The sequence below is a fragment of the Sebastes umbrosus genome, chromosome 8, assembly GCF_015220745.1.
Source record: "Sebastes umbrosus isolate fSebUmb1 chromosome 8, fSebUmb1.pri, whole genome shotgun sequence".
In the NCBI taxonomy this organism is placed as follows: Eukaryota; Metazoa; Chordata; class Actinopteri; order Perciformes; family Sebastidae; genus Sebastes; species Sebastes umbrosus.
In genome coordinates this window covers 16,042,551-16,057,857 of record NC_051276.1, presented here as the reverse complement: position 1 = coordinate 16,057,857, position 15,307 = coordinate 16,042,551, and the positions used below count along the sequence as shown (strand labels likewise).

General features: G+C 41.6%; 1 protein-coding gene across 2 annotated transcripts in view; it reads left to right on the top strand.

Moving 5' to 3' along the window:
* Positions 1-14,039, top strand: part of coro1ca (coronin, actin binding protein, 1Ca) — a 38,105-nt gene extending 24,066 nt beyond the window's left edge. For both annotated transcript variants that reach the window (XM_037778728.1, XM_037778727.1), the window contains 9 exons: positions 5,343-5,465; positions 7,487-7,616; positions 7,781-7,962; positions 8,327-8,446; positions 8,718-8,822; positions 8,906-9,051; positions 9,289-9,346; positions 9,479-9,712; positions 11,328-14,039. In XM_037778728.1, the coding sequence (XP_037634656.1) occupies positions 5,343-5,465; positions 7,487-7,616; positions 7,781-7,962; positions 8,327-8,446; positions 8,718-8,822; positions 8,906-9,051; positions 9,289-9,346; positions 9,479-9,712; positions 11,328-11,447 (1,218 nt within the window). In that variant the 3' untranslated portion in view covers positions 11,448-14,039. The remainder of the gene's footprint in view (positions 1-5,342; positions 5,466-7,486; positions 7,617-7,780; positions 7,963-8,326; positions 8,447-8,717; positions 8,823-8,905; positions 9,052-9,288; positions 9,347-9,478; positions 9,713-11,327) is intronic.
* Positions 14,040-15,307: the final 1,268 nt, after the last annotated feature.

Sequence of the window (15,307 nt, the reverse complement as noted above, 5' to 3'; positions counted from 1 at the left end):
CTTCACGGTTCATTGCTGCAAGTCAACTGTAGGAGCTACTATTTATTCATAAAGTATAGAATTATTATTTTTTTTTAGCTTATGCGGGCGGCTAAAAAGTGTTGATGGAAAATTGTGGAAAAGAGACAATGTAAGAGGTTGTGTAAGAATCTTTGCAGCATGTCTGAACTGGAGTTAACATGTGGGATGTGCTGAGAAGTCTCTCTCTGAGTGTTGAGGTCTAAACGCTGATCCCTCACGTTGGTGGTCTTAATCTTTGTTGGCTCTGTCAACTAAGTTTCTGCAACGACGGACATAAAACATGAATGTATGTTTATCATAAATGTTCCGTTTACATACTTATAATTGCATGTCTCAGCGAGAAAAGTTAACCCTTCATCAGTAATAGTCAACATCTTCACACACCACATGGTTTGCAGTCAGTTCTGAGGTTCAGATAATGAGTTTCACAGTTAAACAGTGATAATATACTAACATGCCCCGGTCACAGTCTACTCCCTTTTTCCTCTTACACATAAACCAGAAGATCTGTTGCAATTATCCAGTACTATTGTGTATGTCAGTTTATAGCATAATAGCAGCCGAGTGAACTTAAAACCGCAATATTTCATTAAGTGTTTGTGCGCAGTACAACCCATCTGTGTAAAAATTCCAAGGACCACGTTCCCAAATAATAAAAAAATAAACTGAGCTTTAAATATGTTACGCCTCTGTCAGCTGTAATGACCAAAATAAATGTTCTGCCTACCGTCACCCATCACTGACATTATGAATCTGATTTTAAGATATTCAGGGTTGATTTTCCTCACCACATGCTTTGGAGCTTTTACTGATGCAGGGTTGTCTCACACATCACTTTCATTTCAAAAACAGATCCATTTCGTGTCACTGCAGCCAAGGGGACTTTAGCTAGCTAACAGTGGCAAAACACATGTATCTCTACCTGATGTGTCGTGATTGGCGTGGTGATATTCAAACGGAACTGGTCATGGAAATTATGCATTTTATTTGATGTTTTTTATTCTTGAGCAAATTTAGATATAAAAATAACTACCTAAAATTGATTTTTAAAAAATGTAATCTACCCATTTGGCAGTGCCTCCACAGCCCACTAGATGGCACTCTGAAGCCCGCTGGTTGAGAATAGCTGAACTAGACTGAACATGATCCGTAACACTGAGGATCTGTTAAAGACGTTATTGATAACATTGATAACACTCAGACAATAGATGTCGCATTCTCCCTCCTCCGTTCCATTTCACTTACTTCACAACAAGTAGTTGCCAGGCTCTCACCGTCAATCTCAGCCATTTATCCATTTTCTCCACACTAACTGACGACCCAGAGATACCACGTGATACCAACATCGTTTTACTATTGGCTCACATCCTTATTAGTGGGAACCAAACGTCAGATATCTTCCACAGAGATGAACAAAACATTCATTTTGGACCCGCAATTTCTTTTTAAATGATTAATTCACAATCATATTTTTTTTTCAGGAAAAGCCATACTTTTATTCAGCACCTTTCTAAAGGCTCTGTGGATGTATTATTTAAAAAAAAAAAAATTGTCTACATAAAGGTGTTATCAATAAGACGTTCAATGCTGTGAAAATAGTGTGCAGTAATTGCTGCAGCGTTATTAAAGAAAAGCAAATAATAACCTTTTGTTGGCTCGTGTTATCTCGGCGATCTGTTTGCTCTTTGTCAGACTTGTTCATGCTGTTTCTGTTGATACACCTGCTCATCAGTCTGTCCTTCCTGCTTTACATCCTGTTCCTACTGTCTTCAGGAAATCATGTGCAAGAAAGGTCCAGTGAGCTCAGCTGTAATATTCATCTCTACTGTATGAGATGAAAATAACATGCACAGATATCATGTCTGTCCCATAAAGCAAATATTTTGTGTTTTATAATCAACTAAATGAAATGTTTAAAGTCGACTCGGCTGCAGAGGAGAGGTCAGCAGTCTCGTATTTAATGGTAATGTGACCTGATTCCGGATGGTGGCTCATAGATCCCTATTGACAGCAGTGTCAAAGTCTGCTTTCTTTACACTCGGCTTCAGGGTAGATTTCAGGGTGTGTTCAGCAGTCAGGGTGAGGTTTAGACAAGATCTTGTGATTTTCACATACTACACACACACACACACACACACACACAGAGTTCATTCTCACATACACTGGACTTTGATCACTAAACTTGGAGTTGGAGTATGTGTCACAGCCCAACTCTGTGTCAGTCAGGTGATTGCATGGTTACAGGCCTAATATTTCCATGTAGTACAGAGTCACTTCCTGTGATTCGTATACATGTCCAGCCATTGTAGGACTGTACTGACCCTGTAAAGTTATGCATCTGTTCAGTCTCACTGAATGTGAACAGACCACTGAGATATGAATCATGTTACTTGGTGACGTCAGCCACACCGCTGTGGATGTGCACTGTAACAGCAGCATGCTTGAAGCACTCTCTCTGCCTGGCTTCTGTATCTACTATAGTAGAGGCAGGAAAATGAGCAGGAATGCCTGAGCAACATGACACTCATATCCGAGACTGGACTGTCCCTCCAAGGCCCAGACCACCATCCTCTGCTTGCCTCTGGGTTTTTGTTTCTCACTCTGTTCTGTACCAAAATTACTGGATACATTTCTTTGTTTATTTCCTGCTCTTTTGAAATGCTGAACATAGTCATAGTGTGCTGCAGACAGTGAATTGCACTAAGAGACTAAAAGGCTGTTATTTACTGCTTTCTGTGTTCATCTCGCTGACAGTTCTGTCCTTCTGAAAGCTTTAAGTCACATGTAATCATTCGGCTACAAAAGCCATAATGTTCAATTTGGGGTTAAGCTCGGTCTTTTTGGAGCTTTGAGACCGTCACTTTACTTACACCAGTAGCAGGCCAGGTCTCGCTGACTAAAGTGACATGCAGTTCTTGCTAGTTTTCTCCATCGTTGTTTGATAAATGGAATCAAATTTGGTTTGTTGTTAAACTGCTTTGAATATAGCGCTGCAAGTAAATGCTAGTATACTCACTAGTGCTCAAGAGTCTTGTTAGTTTGATGTCCACACCAGGTGGAGGAGCTAAGTTGCTGTGGGAGAACACACGACTCAGAAGTACCTTTTTAAAGGAACAGTGTCTAACATTTCAGGGATCTATTGGCACAAATGGAATATAATATTTGTTATAATATATGTTTTCATTAATGTATAATCACCTGAAACTAAGAATTGTTATGTTTTCATTAGCTCAGATTGACCCCTACATATCTACATAGGTAGCGGGTCCTCTTCATGGAGTCCACCATGATGCACCGCCATTATTCTACAGTAGCCCAGAACGGACAAATCAAACCGTGGCTCTAGAGAGAGCCTCTCACGTTTTTACGTTACCTGAAGGCCACCGTAGTTCCTCGACACGCTTTTGAAACTGTGGCAACGTGAGCCGCAGAGTGCAAAACCGTGGCACCGCCAGCCGCCGTCTAACTTCCGTTGCTCCTAAAGTAGTGTTATTATGGTAAGGATGGCCTCTGAGTTAGGCGAACGGCCTTACCATGGTTTTGCACTAGGCGGCTCATGTTATCACAGTCAAGGAAAGGGAGGAGTGATCGGAGGGGTACTCAGTTGGTTGCAATCTGCAACCACACCACTAGATGCTGCTAGATCCTACACACTGCACCTTTTTCAAGCAAGAACTAGACTGAAAAAATGTGTCCCACCAAAGAAAACGATTACATAACATTCAGTTGTAGGTAACAGTGGATTGGTGTTGGTGAAAATGGCCATCTGGCCAGTCTGCACACACTGTAATAACTTGTGTCAAATGCCATTTTGCTGTGTGAACTCCAAATGTGTTTGGAGTGTACTGTCACTGTAAATCCCTTGAGCATACAGTGTGCATGCATGCTTGCATCTATTGTTTGGATAATAAAGATCAGTAACTGCTTCAAGTTATGTTCTCATGAGGTTTAAGTCTAGTTTTGGTTGTACCTCTTACTCATTACTGAATATACAATTTTCAGATTTAGTAGCTCTTCTCAAGCCATGATTGTTGCAGTTCCCAGTATAATGGCAGAATAGCTGTGGGCAGTGAGTGAGCCTTTTCTTTTTTTGTATTAGGGAAGCCATCGTGCTTTAAATAGGGCTGCAGCGGCAGGACTCTTTCCACATTAAGTGACATCATCTCTCCGTCCCTGCGGTGGTACTTGACTTCAACACAAACCAGGGTGTGTCTCAGACACCCATCCGCCACTGCATGGGTTTGTTAGGTCACCTCAGCATGTAGAGAGAGCACCTGATTCTCCTGGATCATAAGGTTCAGAGGTCAAATCCAGCTGCAGGCTGATTTTAGGAGGATTGGGGAGGATGTACATTATAATTAAAGGTTGTTTGTGTGTATGTTAATGTGTGTGTTTGTTGTATATCCATTAGTTGTATAAGCAGGTTATGTAAATGGCACAGTTTGTTTGATACAGGGTTACCATTTTAAAGTAAGGAGATGCTGTGGTAAACTAAGCATCTGTTGGCATGCGTCTACTGTATAATGACGTCACCACTAATAACTTTGCTTGATTACTATGGGTTGTCCAGCAGGGGCTAAATCTAATCTCCGTTTGCTTCCTTGTAGCACCAATAAAACCGTAGCTTCCTTTTTTGGCTAAGTGATGTAGTGACAAACCGTCTGGTGATTCTCTGGCTTCAGATAGTTCGGTTTGTTGGGCCTTGTTAGAAGACCAAAAATGTAAAATTCTTTCTAGTCTACAGCACTTGGCAGGAGTTTTTGTGGGACTGGGATTTCCCCTCACATCTGTAGAACTTTCTGACGCCACACAAGCTCTTATTCGTGAAGTGCTCTCACCCAGCTGGGGGTAAATGTTGGTAAACATGTATCATGTTGTGTAATCAAATCCAAATCTTCTTTCAAACATTTCAAACCATGTTGTAATATGATATTGGTTATGGTTTTCTTTGAATGAGTACACACATTATCACTTTATCAAAGTGACTCCCAAATCCTCAAATAGAAAAAAAATAATATTAATTTATTTTCTATGGACGTGTAGTGAATTCTGCCATGTCGCCCTCATTTCTGATTCTCTACTCAGGCTGCTTCACTCGCATGTCATTTCATTTTCCCAGTGGAGTGAGTCTGTTAAAGCGCCTTTTCTTAGATGTTGTGTTTGTGTGTGTGAGCTTAATTTCTCAGGTTGGATTTAGGATTATACTGTAATTGACCTGTTTAAAAACATGCTCACTCCTCCAGCATGGACAATGTTCTCTGAACAGGACCAGACTTAAGACTAATCTCATTACTCTGTGTTGTTTATCTTTGTCTTTACAGACGGGACGCATTGACAAATCCTACCCCACAGTGTGTGGTCACACAGGCCCTGTGTTAGACATCGACTGGTGCCCCCACGATGATCAGGTCATCGCCAGCGGCTCCGACGACTGCACAGTGATGGTAAGGTTTGCCGCACCTGAACTCAGACCTTTCAACTGGTGAAAACACAACACACATTCTTGAGCTGATAAGTGACAAGAGATTACATGCTTTTATTGCGAAAGGCCGCGCTGTTGTAACTCAGGGATGGGTGCAGACCTCACCCTCTGGATTAGATTAGACTCAAATATGTGTTGTAGGAATCAGAGCTGGGGAATGATTTAGCTGTTTATTGAGCTGAGGTCACCGACTTTTTTGAGACTGTAGTCGTGCTTTGCTCCATATGTCCTTATTTGGGCTGTGAAGGGCTGAGATTAGTGTGCTGCCTGTTTACGTTCCCTGCTACCACTTCCTCACCTGAAAGTCCTGACTTCCTGTTATACCCACTCTGAATCAATGACATGTTCAGTCCATGTGTGCAGAATGAAGAGCGGAACTATCAATGGTTCCTCTCTTCATAGCATGTGATCTTTTGAGGGGAAAGTTCACCGCCTAATCAGGCTCTTGGTGATGTTTAGTTTAGATTAGGTGGGCGCTATAGCTGCAGACCGGTAGAGATATGCAGCACGATGTGGACGTGGCTACACCATGTATTTATTTTTACAGAAAAGAATGGGTTTTAATTGTCACATCACATAAATTGCATAGTGGACACAAATCACTGCATGTTTAAAACATGTGAGCAAACGGAACCCTTTATATCATTATATTAGTATGCTAAGAAAAAGGTGGTTGAGTAATTGAAGAGGAATGCTACAGAGGTGGTGCTAAACAATACAAAAGGGGGGATTCTTCAGACATAATTTGGACATGGCTGGGTGTGACAGAAAATGTAATGCAGTGTAACAGTGTAAGTTTTTCTCAGATCTCCCTTTGACACAAGTAACTTCAGCAGTCGTATAAAACAAAAAACACACAATTCAGACAACAACTGAGGTATTTGACGGACATTATTACCTATCAATATTACTTTTATTGAAATACGCATACGTCAACAGTAAATCTCTAAGTTAACTAATTTATAGGGTTGTTTGATAGGGTGTTTTAAAGCTAGAATGAAGATACTGGTATCATATAAAAGTAAAAAAAACCTAAGGAATCCATTGGTACCAACCATGTCATACTAGCTTGTCATGAAGGATGTAAAATAACGCTCCAAACTTGTGCTAAATATTGGCGAGGAAAAACTGACATGGCCATTTTCAAAGGGGTCCCTTGAACTTAGAATGGGTTCTCTGGGTACCCACGAGTCTCCCCTTTACAGACATGCCCACTTTATTATAATCACATGCAGTTTTGGGGCAAGTCATAGTCAAGTCAGCACACTGACACACTGACAGCTGTTGTTGCCTGTTGGGCTGCAGTTTTCCATGTTATGATTTGAGCATATTTTTTATGCTAAATGCAGTACCTGTGAGGGTTTCTGGATCAATATTTGTCATTGTTTTGTGTTGTTAATTGATTTCCAATAATAAATATATACATAAATTTGTATAAAGCAACGTTTGCCCACTCCCATGTTGATAAGAGTATTTTTTTTTTTACTTCAAATCTCCCTTTAAGGTACATTTTGAACAGGTAAAAAATGTACAATTAATTTGCGATTAATTGCGATTAACTATTGACACTCATGCAATTAATTGCAAATATTTTAATCGATTGACAGCCCTATTAATTTATCATGAGAAATCCTGTTGTGTGAGTGGTCAAGCAGACTACATGACCAGTTTTGTACTGTTTATTATTATGATAATAAGAAACCGTACTGTATTTATTAAATTTGGCTGTATATCCCATCTGTCACTAAAACATGCTGTTGTTGTCAATTGACCTCTTATGCACTGCTGCCCCCCTCAGGCTCCTTTTGGTAACTGCCATTTATTGGTGTCCTCTGTACAGTAATACAATTGATAGGGTGGGGTTGATGGATTCACGATAAAATCTTTTTTTCTTTATTTATAATTTGTTCAGATGCGAGGGTAAAAATGAGGCTTCACTGTCTGCTCTGTTCCTGATCTCTGTCCTGTTCATGTTCCCCACAGGTGTGGCAGATTCCTGAGAATGGCCTCGTCACTCCCATGGCTGAGCCCGTGGTGATACTGGAGGGCCACTCCAAGCGCGTTGGCATCATCACATGGCACCCAACAGCACGCAACATCCTTCTCAGTGCAGGTAAGCGCTATCTCTGTGTTCTTACATCTACATAACAATGCATTTGAACACAAACCTTCAAGTTATAACATATCATCATGGTGGCAGCTGCCTCAAAGACAAAATACAGTGTGTGACTTGGATATGCTGCTGTCCTGCTCACCTTTACACTACGCTGTCGTCAGGCGGCGACAACCAGATCATTATCTGGAACGTGGCCACAGGAGAGGCTTTGCACACCCTGGAGGACATGCACCCAGACGTCATTTACAACGTGTGCTGGAACCGCAACGGTAGCCTTATCTGCACCTCCTGCAAGGACAAGGCCGTCCGTGTCATCGATCCCCGCAAGGAGGAAATTGTTGCTGTAAGCAGTTTTCAAAGACAATTTCTTTTTTTATATACCATTGTATACGAGAGGTCAATATTAATCTGGGTGCAGTGAGATGTGGTTGCAAGTAGGGAGACTGCTTCAGCTGGAGGGCCTGGGTTCATCCACCTTGTTCCCTTAAAATTGTCCTTAGTATGAGTATGACACTGAATTATCACTGGATTTAGGGGCCTTCCCATGTAGCTGACTCCTTCAGGAGCAAACAAGTGACAACAATTAAGTTTAAGCTGAATAAAAATGCTTTGTGTTGCTACTTATCTAAAAGCAGAGTATAAACCCCTCAGGAAGTAGTGACTTGAGCACAAAAGTTGTTGTGTTGACCTGTAAATACACTTCACAGGTGAGGGAGAAGGCACATGAGGGCGCTCGACCCATGAGGGCCATTTTCCTGTCTGATGGCAACATCCTCACCACAGGTTTCAGTCGCATGAGTGAGAGACAGCTCGCCCTCTGGAACGCGGTAAGCTGCTTCATTTATGCTGACTGCACTTCAACATTTCACACTGTTATTATATTATATTATATTATATTATATTATATAGGCTGGATTTCCACCACAGTCTTTAGATTGTTCAAACAGCAAGCTTTTCATTTAAGTAAACAGTATAAATGAAACAGTACACACAAGTCAAAAATAAACACAATATTCACAACTATGAAATTGCCACGCTTTCAGTCTTTCCAACAAAACTATTTTATCATCATTTATCATGCTTTTTTTTCTTCTTCAGAATGACATGGGGGAGGCCATGGCTGTTAATGAGATGGACACCAGCAACGGAGTGCTCTTGCCCTTCTATGACCCAGACACCAGTGTTGTTTACCTCTGTGGGAAGGTAAGTTCCCTTTTTGATCACTAAATAGTTTAATTCCCACATAGCTCTATACAGAAGTAAAACTCTTGTTTATTTCTTGACAGGGTGACAGCAGCATCCGTTACTTTGAAATCACGGACGAGGCTCCGTATGTTCACTTCCTCAGCACCTTTGCCACCAAGGAGCCTCAGAGGGGCATGGGCTACATGCCCAAGAGGGGCCTTGATGTCAATAAGTGCGAAATTGCGAGGTAAGCTAAGATGGATGGCTAATAATCATTTCTAACACCAGAATTCGTTTTGATTTTAGTCAACCAGATCAAATGTGGAGTTCCTAGCTTCACCACTAGGAGGCAGAACTTGATCATGACATAATCTTTAATCCCTCTCAGGACAGTCCACAGTGAACTGTCCTTAAACACTGTCTGATTTGTTGTTTAGTAATGCATTCAATTGTGGGTAACTGTTTTGAATTTGTATGTTACCAGGTTCTATAAACTGCATGAAAGGAAGTGTGAGCCTATCGTGATGACTGTACCGAGAAAGGTGAGTCCCCGTCACCAGACCAGACCTCTACATTGCTATGTTTAATCACAGGCAGCCGAGTGAGGCCTTGTCTCATAATGTGCTGGTTATAGAGTTTTCCTCACAGCCTGTCACTCTGTCCTTCCCCGTCAGTCGGACCTGTTCCAGGACGACTTGTACCCAGACACATCTGGACCCGACCATGCCCTGGAGGCTGAGGAGTGGTTCGAAGGCAAAAACGGAGACCCCATCCTCATCTCCCTCAAGAACGGCTACGTCCCGACCAAGAACCGCGAATTCAAGTTTGTCAAAAAGACAAACATTTTGGACAAGAACAAGTCGAACGCTAGCGACGCCAACAACTCTGCCTCCTCAACTCCATCGATTGTGAGTATTAGCTTTTTCTAAGATCTCCAGAGTGTCTGATGAATGTAGCACAGGATTACAATAAATAGTTTCCACTCAGTAGAGCTGCGCAGTACGGAAGATGGAACAGATTTTAATTATTTTAATAATCTGCTGACTATTTTCTTCTCAAATTATCGTTTGGTTTATAAAATCAGGGATCTTACGGAGGGGAAATTGTCCTACTGGTTAAGAAACATGTGACACACCAGTGTTCTGATTACACTGGACATTTTACAAGAAATGATGGCGGTCAACATATGTAGACTTTGATCTTTAACGTTGGATGGCTGTGTGTCTGGCCTCTCCGGTCAAGCCTTCGATGCCGGGCCGCAGGTTTCCACCTGGCGCTGCTGCGCCATGCACACCGGCTGTGACCGCCCTGTCCTCCGCACGGCGATTGCCTCATTAACGTTATGGTCCTCGTATAGCATTGGGTTTAAATCTGAAATATTGCCAAATTGGCACTTTTGCTTTTCGCTTTGACACCAAATCCGTCTTATCTGTCAACTCTCTCTCGTCCCGTGTGTGAAATATGACTCCTGCTACTCTGTACGGAGCAGACACATTCACTTTCAGTTGTAGCATCCGTCGTCAGACTAACATATTGATAACACAGCGCTAAATAAATCAACTAAACGGGTTTTATTTCTATAAAAAAAGCGAGACAACAGTGTTGCACCAAGTACCACCGGTAACACAAACTACCGCGGCAAGCCTATATAAAATGTCAGCAAATAATGAAAATGTCAATTATAATTTCCACGATGGCCAAGGTGACATCTCGATACAGCTTGTTTTGTCCGACCAACAGTACAAAACCCAAAGATGTTCAGTTTACTGTCGCATAAGGCAAAGAAAAGTAGAAAATCCCTGTAATTGAGAAGCTAGAACTAGGGCTCTAGACTGCATGATATGAGGAAGTCTAAGTGACATGTCAGTGTTTTTATATACATTGTAGTGTTTATTCAGATAAATATTTGACTAAGAAAATGTTTTGTTTACCCCACCAAATAATCCCTCACACATGATTAGGATGCTGGACAGTGAACAGTTAATACTCATATATTTCACAGCGTTATCAGTCATTATTGCCGCTCATCTCTGCGTAGCTGCCTCTCCGGGGTTCACAGTGTTAAGCAGACAGATCGTATGTGTTCGAAGCAGGGCAGATTGCTGGCTGTCCTCATGAGGTGGTTTGTTGTTCAACCCACTCTGACCCACAAACTGAGGGGTCTGTTGCTGCTCTGGGCGCCTGCTGCTGCTGGGCGTCCTGCCGCACCTCACCCACAACACAGCCACCCGCCTGGGACCCAGCCCATGTGTCTCTCTGCAGTTCTGCTCTGTAATCACAGCCCACTGAGCTCCAGCGCTGGCGAAACATGTTAACCCTCAGAGTACCGGACTATGCCACATGGCATATATAGTCCAGGACTGTAGGTAGCACAGGAAGTGCACTATTGTGACGTACCTTAGGTTTGACATCGTGACAGTAGTTGTGTGTTTATTTCACAGCAGGGGAGGTCGTAGGAGTATAGCGACAAGGATGTGTACAAACACGCCAAAAAGTCTCACTCGTCTCTTGTGTCTCCCACAGAAATCTGAAGCCAAGCTGGAGGAGATCTTGAAAGAAGTCAAATCCCTCAAGGACCTGGTCAGCAGTCAGGAGAAGCGAATCATCAAACTTGAAGAGCAGATGTCCAAAATTGCCATTTAGGGACCCTTTTACCCGACCCGCTACAATTCAGGACGCTCCATTGGCTGGGGGGTGTGGGCGGGACCAGTCACTGCCTATCTCAATGACAGTGTTTCGTCTGAGGCCTGCCTAGCAATGATCCCTAGCAACATTCCAGATGAACTTTTTCTTAGCCAGCCCCCAACCCTCAGTTTAACACAGGTGGAATAAGGATGTGTGGCAAATTTAGCAGAAAATACTCTTTGCTTTTTGGTGACAAAGGACTCTATTCCTTTTATTGTGTGGCAGTCATTTTTTTTTATTTTGTATACAAAAGGTCCTTTGCATTTTAGAAAAATATGACCAAGAAAAAATTCCAATATCAATAGTCCGCATTTGCCATTGCATACCCAAATATTTTTTTAAGTAGGCATCTGTGTTACATGTTACCATACCCCAAAATTATGTTGCCAAATTTGACATTTTGTTTACACCTCCTTAACAGTATTTCTTTCTCTCTCTTTGTGGGAAGAGTCAAAATGCAAACAGGGGCGTTCAGTGCCGGAGACTGGTTATGTAAGGACGTCATCAGTAATTCACTATGAAATTTGAATAATTTAAACAAATTGGATGGTTATGCTAGGAAGATTGACATTTCAAACTGTGTAATTAGGAGGAAATAAATTCAGATTGAAGACCCATTTAGCTGCCACAGTCTGCACCAAGCACCCAGACACATTACATAAATGACAAATCTTACTGTCTGTGTTAAAGCTGAACAAATTAACCTCCCGCTTTTTGCCATTTTCTTCTCATTCCTGTCGCTTCCCGTCATTCTGACTGTGGACAATAGTCCACGTAAACATGCATTCCTGTCTGTCTTGCTACATTAACACGCACTGTGTGCTTATTGGAGAAAATGACAAACACATTCCACAACTCTCATTGGCAGGAAAAACATACTTCTTTAAAGTTCCTCTTGCTGTGAACACTCTGCTGTAGTGACTCAGTTACACTGGTTGGTTGTTATTGTGACATCTACGTGCTGCCCCATGAAAAAAACCAACTTTGTGGATTTTCAACCTCAGCTCTGCTTTGTTTATGTGAGAGGTTCAGTCACTGACCTCTGTGTTTAGTAGCCACGGGCCTCGCTCAGTGTAGTCAAGTGTAGTGGGATTATTTTTTGTCACCGTTATACGCCATCTCGGATCATCCGTACAAACAAGACAGGAAAAGACACCAAGTAATCACACGTTGACTTGACTATTTGAAACCTTCTGGTGATAAAACTGGAGTTTGCTACAGAAACTGTTCATGATAGACCTTAAAGGCCTAGATTGTGTGTGAATATGTGCCTCATGTCTTTGGTCTTTTGGGTACCTGTCACTATGGATGTTCCTGCTTTTGTTTCTTATCGTGGGCGGGTTATGAATTGGACTCCCAGTAGAACGTCCAAGACTTGCCTCTAACTTGGATGAATTGGGTTGGGTTATTGCTTCACTGTTAATTTTAGCCTGTTTCTTGTTCCAGCTGTGCTTATATCCCTCTTAGCACTTCCACCTTTTTTTTTTTATGGTTTATTTCTCAGATGCCCCCAATTCAGTATCACAAAATCAAGGAACCATTGAATTGTCTGAGCGGTTTGGATCAGACGGCTAAGATGAAAAGCTCCTCTTGATGTTTTTAGATTAGTTTCCCAGTGGGAAGCTGAGACGGGTAATGGTTCAGTCTGTTGTTTGCCTTCAATATTTGTTACCACTGTAAAGACCTGAAAGTGCCATAGAGGTGACCATGGAAGTGTTTATAGGGGGACGGTTGAGAGAGTAGATGTGTGTAGTAAATGGAAGAGTCGATAGGTGCCCAGATTTAAAACCACTTGTGAGGTGCTTTAGTGTATGTTCAAAGGACCCTGCCAATCCATCCCACGATGCACCAGGCAGCATTACTGGTCGGGGTTTGTTAGTAAGCAGTGTGCCCCTTTCCACCTCGGTACGGGTATTCAAAACATCTTCAAAAATGATGTCAAACCGAAAAGCTGTCAGCAGCCTTTTCGAGATGCAATTTGAGCAGCGAGTCGTAGAATATTATCGACAGAGATGTGCGTCTGACACAAATTCTACTGCCCTATCTTGTGTATCAGACCGCCACTCTTTGGGTTCTTCATAGCACTGTTGGCACGAGAGTGAAGTTGTGAGGAGTAGTAATGAATAGCGATCGAAAGGGACTTCGTAGGTTGGAGAAATGTGCAGTTGAAAGATAGATGTATGTTTGTAATTTAGGTCTAGAAAAACTTGAGTGAAAGCTGTGTAAATAACATGACCATATTTTCTGTTCTTTTTTTTTTATTTCATTTTTGTTTTGTGGTTGTGCTGAAGAGGGTATTTGTGTGGGAGGTGGGTTTTAAATGTTTCCCCTTGTCTGTGTTCCCTGCACCTTGCCATAATGCATCATGCAAAAAAGCAGAACCTCCGATAATGTCGGAGGTCGTATGAATATCGAGAAAGAAAATCAGAGGAAAGCGAACCAGGATGAAGCCTCACGTTGGAGGTCTGCTCAGCATTTTTGTTCATTATTCTTGCTTCAAGTATCAAACATTGATTATAAGAAAAATTAATAAAGAATTTTTAAAATGGCCTCGAATCTGTTGCATTCAATCATTACTGTTTTTGGATTTGTCGTCTTTTAATGAAAAGTTTTTCACAGAAAGATTTGAGCCTTTCAACGCAAGTTAAAAACTCAAGTTTGAGTACAACACATCTGAAACCAAGAGGAAGACAGTACAGGAAGTAAAGCCTCAAACTCTTTGAAGGAGGCTGGAGTTATCCTGTATTTCTTTCTTGTCAACAAACCCCATGAAAAGACCAAAACCAACAATGTGTTTGTCCGTCTTTCGATAATTTACAACTTCCTCGGCCTGTCCAACGTGATCCTCTGAAGACATAAATCTTTATCGTTTCCCTGTACAGCTGGGCTCTGTAGTTTTTAGGAATCATCACTCAAACAGCAGAAAATAGTGTATTTGTTGGGGACTATTTTCAGCTGCAGACATTTGGTGCTCTAGTGAGTGTTTACGGCTCAAAATAAACTACAGTCGCCATTTTCATAGTGAGGAGGGAACGTGTCAGCTAGTGCAATAGTGTGGCTCATTTGTGTATCTTTAATGTTTTAGGACAACTCTGCGGCTCTCTGGCACAGAGGAATAAGCCATATCACAAAATACTTTTTATATAGGATCAATTCATGTGTGGTTTTGGTGTTTTCATGGGATTTGTTCACAATAAGGAAGATAGTGCCGGCCTTATCATTCTAGACATGTATTCTTTGTTTTAGATATTGCTACTCTCTTGTATTGACTGATCCCAACTGTACTGGTGAACAGTTATAAAATAGATGGCTAGACATAGATAGTAAATGGAGTGTACAGTTGCTTGAATTTAAGATAAAGTTAGCCACTATTGTGATTGAGCCACCAAAAATAACCAAACACACTTTCAGTAGAAGTCTTTGTTACAGCATAAATTATAAACTATTATAAGTCACAGTACAGTTACAACAATGTGTGTGACACAGAGACAGTATGAAGAATCCATCACTCTTGTTTCTTTATTGCATCCTGAACCTGTACAATTGCTCCCTTATGTCACTAAATCTCATGCTGACCAGCTATAATATCAACATCTCACACCATCTGTCCAAATAACTGAATGAAATAAGAAAGGACGCATCAGCAGCCTTAAATAGACGACCTGCATATTTAGAGACGTATCCAGAGATAAGTGCTGCTAAAAGACCATGAAGTTTATATATGTGTTCACTCTGTACATATGTTTCTGGATGAAAGGGGTTGCTTTCTCTCTGCGCTGGTCTGGTGTGCCCTGTAGAGACAGGCTGTAATCAACGGG